Below are 7,230 nucleotides of genomic sequence, written 5' to 3'. Positions count from 1 at the left end.
TCAAAGCAGCAAAAGAAAATAGTTAGTTACCTACAAGGGAGCTCCCATAAGACTGTCAGCTGACTTCTCAACTGAAACTTTGCAGGCCCAGAAGGGTTTGGCAAGAAATATTCAAAGTGATTGAAAACAAGGACCTATACAATGTTGCACTCTTGTATCTATGTTTCTCTCCTGCTCCCTTCTTCTCTCTCTAAAAATTAATAAGCCTGCCTGGCTGGCATGGCTCAATGTTTGAGCATTGACCTATGAACCTGGAGGTCATGCTTCGATTCCTGGTCAGGGCACATGCCATTGTTTCTGGCTCAAACCCCAGTGTTCAGTGTGCAGGAGGCGGCTGACCAATGATTTTTATCATTGGTGTCTCTCTCTCTCTCTCTCTCTCTCTCTCTCTCTCTCTCCCTCCTTCTCTCCTTCTCTCTCTCTCTCTCTCTCTCTCTCTCTCCATTACTTTCATATATATATGTTAAAAGTCAATAAACTATTCTTATAATTAAAAAAAAAAAAGCAAGGACCTATAACCAAGATTACTCTACCCAGCAAAGCTATCAGTGAGAATCAAAGGGCATCTAAAGAGCTTCCCAGACAAGAAAAAGCTAAAAGAGTTCATCACCATCAAACCAGTATTACATAAAATGTCAGTTAAGGGGTCTTCTTTAAGAAGAAGAAGAAGATAAGGAAAAAGATTTAAAAAATATGAACATCAAAATGGCAGTAAATACATATCTATCAACAATTGAATCTAAAAAAACGAAATAAACAAATAAGCAGAACAGAACAGACTCATAGATAGAGTGAACATTTTGACAGTTGCCAGAAGGGAGGGGGGTTGAGGCAATGGGTGAAAAAGGTGAGGGTATTAAGAAGTACAAATTGGTAGTAACAGAATAGTCATGGGGATATAAAGTACAGCATAGGGAATATAGTCCATAATCTAACCACTATGTATGGTGTCAGATGGCTATGAGATTTATTGGGATGATCGCTTAGTAAGTTATATAATGTCTAATCACTGGGGGTACACCTGAAACTAATGTTATATTGTTGTCAACTGGTGATTGAAAAATAAAAATTATTTAAAAAAATAACTGGGGTTGTGACAATAAGTTATGATAAAGTAGGGGAAGATTTAACCATGGACGTGACTACAAAAAATGGTAGTTATTCTCACCAGGAGAGGACACATCTCCGGGATCTCAGTTTCTTAGGCAAAGTTGAAAAAGAAAAAGTATGGTTTATAACCCTCCAATTTAATCTTCTTCCAGGGTTTAAACTATAATGTAACTTGGAACCCTCCAATTTAATCTTCTTCCAGGGTTTAAACTATAATGTAACTTGGAACCCTCCAATTTAATCTTCCAGGGTTTGAACTATAATGTGACTTGGAAGAATTTTATATTTACTAGACAATTAATAATATGGCTCATTGACATAATAGCTCAGAAATACTTGAAAGTTCTTTTAATATGTGTAGATTGATTGTGTATGTGTGATCACTGTGTGATTGGTGGTGGTGGTGGTGGTGGCCCGGGGGGGGGGGGGGAGAGGGCTGGTTTTTATTCCTCTAGCCTCATCCAGAAAAATACTTATTAGGCCAGTTAAAAGTGGTCACACCCCAAGTAGGGAGGTCTCCTGGTGGCCTAGCTTTGTGACCTGGCATTAAAAGACTTCCCAGCCCACCTCCTTATCAAGTTAAAAAATGATGGGGTCTGATTACTTTCTGACATAGCCTCTACTCCTCCTTCCCATCATCCCTGAACAGCTGCAAGGTGGTATCTGCAAGACCTCTAACCCACCTCTCAAGAGGCTGTTCTAGACCCTGCTGAGAGGCCAGTCATCTCCCTTCTCTTCATCATCTTGTCCAGGGAAGCTGGACACCAAAGTGATCTATTAATGTGGTTGGCTGAATAATTCTGGAAGGAAGAGTTTGTTTTTTTGCCTTTGATGTTTGGGATTCTCAAGTGAGGACTAAATTTAGGGTAATTAAGGCCATAACACTTTTTCTTTTTTATGCCCTTTGTGAGCTATCTTTGAAATTGGATCTATATATTTTCAAGGCTGCTCAGTGTACTGCAGCAGTAGACATAGGGAGATGGCAGCATCAGTTCTCTTTCTTTGAGGGGCCTGTGACTCTGTCCAGTCACTGGCTGACTTGTTTGTATTTAAACATTTGGGAGGCAGTGCAGGATGGGGCAGTGGAAAGACAAAGGATTTGGAGTCTGCGATCTGGGTAGCTTGGGCAAACTGTTAACCTCTTCAAGCCTCAATATTCTCATCTGCTAATTGGGGATTGATACATAGGTGAGGACATGCCAGTGAGGTTAAATAGCTTTCTCAAGGTCATACTGATGCAAATGTTCAACATAGGCTGACTTTCTTTTCTTTGGCTGGTTGACATTCTCTGGTTAGAATATGTGCTCCTGGAACAGGTGGAGGAAAGAGATTAGGGTTCTGATGTTATAAGGAACTGGATTTCTGAGAAACACATTTGTTCATTGCTGACCATGTACCAACACTCAAGCTGCTATGACCTGGCATTTTAGGAAGTGGGGTGGGTTTGGGGGAACTGGATCTTGGCAGCACATTAATTTCCCCCCTTGCTCCCCAAAACACCGATTTCCCATCCTGCAATGATGAAAAATAGCAAAAACGATTCTCCTTTAACCACAGAAACATTACTTAAGAGTCTTATGAATAAAATTGTGGGTTGTGTGCTATGAGATGGTTTAATCTTTTAATTTCCATTTTAAACAGAATTCTAAAAGTCCATTTTAAATGTCTGGTGGCATGTGGCAATGTTACAAGGACACTTCGTGTTTTGAAAAAGAAAGCCCAGGTCTTAATGTGGCAGATTTGAAGAAGCTGGCTCACAAGGTTGTTATCAAGCTGGTTGCTTAACTGTCCATCAGAAGGCAAAGGAAATAGCTCAACATTGAAGAGTAAATACTATTCTCAGGAAAACTAATAATAGGAAGAAGGAGCTGTGCTGAAGGAAAGTGAATGGGCCAATACCCATCCTTTTCTCCCCCGACTGGAACTCTGAGAAGTATTTGTTTCACTCCATTTGGAAAGGGCATTAACTCCTTGAAGCCTGCAGTGGTACAAGCCCTGTTTACTTCCCAGTTCTGGAGAAATCAGAATAGTTGTAGGATAGTCAGAGGGAAGTATTTTCAGATGGAAATTTAGTTACAGGAAGAAGAACATGACTTGAACTTTCTATGAAATGCCAGGATTGAACTAAATGTGGAATAATTTTTGAAGCTTAGAAAGGTTAATTTTGTTTAGTATTATTTTCTCAAAATGTCCACAGCTTCTGATTTCCCTTAAAGCATCAGTGTTAAGGGATAATTTATTCTGTTACTACTGTAGACTCCACATGGCAGTAGCTAGAGCTGTATTCTATTTAAACACAGGCCTAGGGCTTTAAGGGGTTGGTTAGTCCATAAACATATTAAGTGTTCACTCTATGCAAAGCACCCTGCCAGATGTGTCAAATATGCAAATAAAGGACATAGGGATGAACTCTGGCCTCCAGAAGCTAAGATATCTACGTTAAAAAAAAAAAAGATGCCCAATGAGTCCTCTAGTTAGTGTTTCTTGTAGGCAGTAAGCAGAGAGGTGGGAAAAATTCTTTCAATTCATTCATTCCCTGGTGCTTCTGTACTCCCAGGGTGTCGTTCTGGGGTTGGGGGAGGTTCTTAGAGGAATTTCTCCTTTTATAAGTTCATATAAGGGAGAGGATCATATTTTCTAGTTGGAAAACTAGACAAAATTAGGGTTCAGAATGAGCAGACCTAGAGGAAGTTAAAGGTGGCCAAGGGTTCATTCATTTTCCCTGGCAAAGGGGAGGTGATGTGCAGGGTTATAAAAGGGTTCATATGCAGGAGAGACATAACCTGCAGGGAGTGTTTTTGGAGATCAGTCTGGCCAAAGACAGCTTGGACTGGAGCAGGTGTGGGAATGGGGAAGACCAAGGGGCAGAGGCAGACCAAGACAGAGGCCAGGTGAGAAGCTTTTGGAAATTCCAGAAAGTGGCATTGAGAAACAAAGGAATGGATGGGTGTTCGAGACAAGGAAACAGGTGACGGTAATGCCAAGAGTTGGCAGTGGAGTTGAACACTAAGCTGCACAGATCCTCCTCTTCCTCAGGCCTTGAACATCATCTTTGGAGGCACAGGGCGTGGTTGACAGATGTTTTCTAGTTTATTTTTTAAGTCAGTATCAGGGAAAGTGTTGGAATCAGTCTGAATTTAAGAGAATTAAGGCCCCACTCTGAGTACCTCTAGTTCTGGATTAGATGACAGAGTCACAAGGCCAAAAGTTTTCAGGCTTTGTAAAGCAGGGGAAGTCTTAGGTAGCCACCCCTGTCGCACCCCCACTAAACCATGGCGCTTTAAGAAACTGTTACCCCTTTTATACTATTTGTGTGAATGGAGCATAAATGGGGACTTCTCAATTAATATTTAAATTCCTGGGTTTCAGGTATCTACAGTGGGGGTGCAGTGTTCTGGATGCACAGAGGTGAACAGAATAGCTGGTGCGAGGGGGCAGGGGGAGGTCTCCACTCTCATGACCAATTTGATGAGGATGAAGACATGACTAATAGCCACACTCAACCGTATATGATTACAAATTGTAATAAGTGCAACAGAGGCAAAGTCTAAGGGATAATGGTAGAGCTTAGGGGGTAGTGGTCAGGGACAGCTTCTATGGGGAGGTAACAAAGTAAGACCTAAAGGTTGTGTAAAAGCTTGGGGGAAAGCATTCCAATGAAGGAGGGGAAGGGCTTGTCCCTTGAGGTCCAGAAACAGGGCATGTTGGTGGGGCTCAGTGCATGATGGGAAGGGGGTGTTCTCACCTTCTCCATTGCTACTATGTGTCAAAGCCACCATCATCTCCCTCTATCTGGACTAGCCTAGTAGCCTCCTAGCTGGTCTCTGGGCTTCCCATCTTAGCCTGTCTCCCTCTCTTCTACCTGCTCCCCCCCACCCCCCAGCCAATCTATTGCTCACACAAAACTCTGGTGATTCTTTACAAATTGAATCATATCCTGTCATTCCTCTATCCTGTGCTCACCCATTCAGAGTCCTTCCCATGGCTGACGAGGCCCTGCATTACGTGGCCCTGATACCTCTCAGACCTCTTTCCCACCTTGCCCTCCTTTCTCTCCTCACTGTGGCACACTAGCCTCGCTGCAACGGGAGCCACATTTGTCTCAGGGCTTTTATACTTGACATTTTCTTTGCCTGGGATCATCTCTCAAATGTTTGCTCCTTCATTTCACTCAGGCCTTTGCTGAATTCTTTTCCATCTTTGCAGAGGTGCCTCCTCCTCCTCCTCCTCCTCCTCCTCCTCCTTCTTTTTAAAAAAGGTATTCTTTAATCTGTTTTAATTTTCTTCCCAGCACTTTTCTCTACAGGACTTTATGTTCTGTATTTGCTTTTTGCTAGTCTTTCCCATTAGAATGAAAGCTGTAGGATGTCAGGGTCTTGCTGCACACCAGCTGAACTGGTATCTGGTACATAATAGGTGCTTATTAAATACTTGTGAATGAATCAATGACTCACCATGCATGTTGGAGAAGTAGGCAGGCCCAGAGGACTGGGGCCTCATGAGACTTGAAAGATTTTGCACTTTATCCTAAGGGCAGTGAGAAGCTATTAAGGGTTTTAAGCATAGGAGTGATGAGATGAGATACATTTTGGAGTTAGATTTCAGAAGACTCATTTAGCTCAGAAGTGGAAGACAAGGGAGAAGGAGGCACCAGCACAACGACAGGTTCTTCTGAAGAACAACAGGATGGGTGGCCGTGGCATTTGCCGAGAGGTGCGATTTGGGGAGGGCAGTTTGAACATGAGCTCAGCAGTGCTGTGTTTCATGTGCCGTGCCTGGGAGATGTGTAGGGGATGTGGCCAGTGGCGGGTTGGATGTGCAGGACTGAAGAGCCACCAGAGGGCAATTGTGCTGTTCCCTCTGGTGGGGGAATTGGGGCTGGGAATCACATGCCATGAGCTGAAAGCCTAGCCCGTGGTCGGCAAACTGTGGCTCGGCAAACCGCGGCTCGCAAGCCACATGCGGCTTTTTGGCCCCTTGAGTGTGGCTCTTCCACAAAATACTGGCTTCTGCGCATGGGCCACGAAGTTTCAGTCTCACTGTACGTGCGCGCCCGCACATGGTATTTTGCAGAAGAGCCACACTCAAGGGGCCAAAGAGCTGCATGTGGCTCTCGAGCCGAGGTTTGCCGACCACAGGCTAGGCAGTGCTTGTTTGTGAAATGAAAGGCCTTTTAAGCATTTCACAAGTCGGGAGCAGCCATCTTTCTTCCTTGAAGGTGTGACAGGAGAGTGGTTTTTTAAAATTTTTTTTTTTATTAATTCCCTGTTAATTCAAAGCTGCTCCCTAAACCCTGAATGGATGACCTTGGACAAGACAAACTTTGCGAGGTCTAGTGTTTTCTCCTGTAAAAGAACCGTAATAGTCATTGTCCCCTAAGTGTTTTGGTGAAAATTAGATGGGATAATACACGGAAAGCATTAGACAGGGAGCACAACTAATACCTATTATTTTTACTTTTATGGAAGCTACCAACCTGACACTTCCTCTCACCTCCTCTCCTCTGGTAACAGGAGGGAGAACTGGCCAGTTCTAGGCTGCCTCTCCTGAGCCTAAGTCTGATGCAGCCTCACGCACAGGCTCCTGAGTGGTTGTCTCTCTCTTTCCAGGATATCAACCAGAAACTGCAGGAGGACAACCAGGAACTGCGGGACCTCTGCTGCTTCCTGGATGACGACCGGCAGAAAGGCAAGAGGGTGTCCCGGGAGTGGCAGAGACTGGGCCGCTTCACGGCCGGGGTGATGCACAAGGAAGTGGCCTTATACCTGCAGAAGCTGAAGGAGCTGGAGGTGAAGCAGGAGGAGGTGGTGAAGGAGAACATGGAGCTCAAGGAGCTCTGCGTGCTGCTGGACGAGGAGAAGGGCGCGGGCTGCGCGGGGCAGCCCGCTGCTCCATCGACAGCCAGGCCAGCCTGTGCCAGCTCACCGCCTCCACCGCACCCTACGTGCGGGACGTGGGCGACGGCAGCAGCACCTCCAGCGCGGGCAGCACCGACAGCCCCGACCACCACAAGCAGCACGCGAGTGGCGGCAGCCCCGACACCTGCAGAAGCACCGAGCTGAGTGCAGCGCTGAGCGACGCTAGGCACAAGAAGCTCCAGCACCAGAGCATCGTACAGAA

At 44.9% G+C, this 7,230-nt stretch overlaps 1 protein-coding gene across 1 annotated transcript in view; it reads left to right on the top strand.

Annotated features, from left to right (window-relative positions):
* CCDC85A (coiled-coil domain containing 85A) overlaps positions 1-7,230 on the top strand; it is a 161,399-nt gene that overhangs the window by 4,280 nt on the left and 149,889 nt on the right. Inside the window, 2 exon segments of the mRNA XM_006083315.3 lie at positions 6,720-6,989; positions 6,992-7,179. Coding sequence (XP_006083377.1) covers positions 6,720-6,989; positions 6,992-7,179 — 458 coding nt within the window.

Source organism: Myotis lucifugus, unplaced genomic scaffold (assembly GCF_000147115.1).
Source record: "Myotis lucifugus unplaced genomic scaffold, Myoluc2.0 scaffold_6, whole genome shotgun sequence".
Lineage (NCBI taxonomy): Eukaryota > Metazoa > Chordata > Mammalia > Chiroptera > Vespertilionidae > Myotis > Myotis lucifugus.
This window is presented reverse-complemented; position numbering and strand designations above follow the sequence as displayed.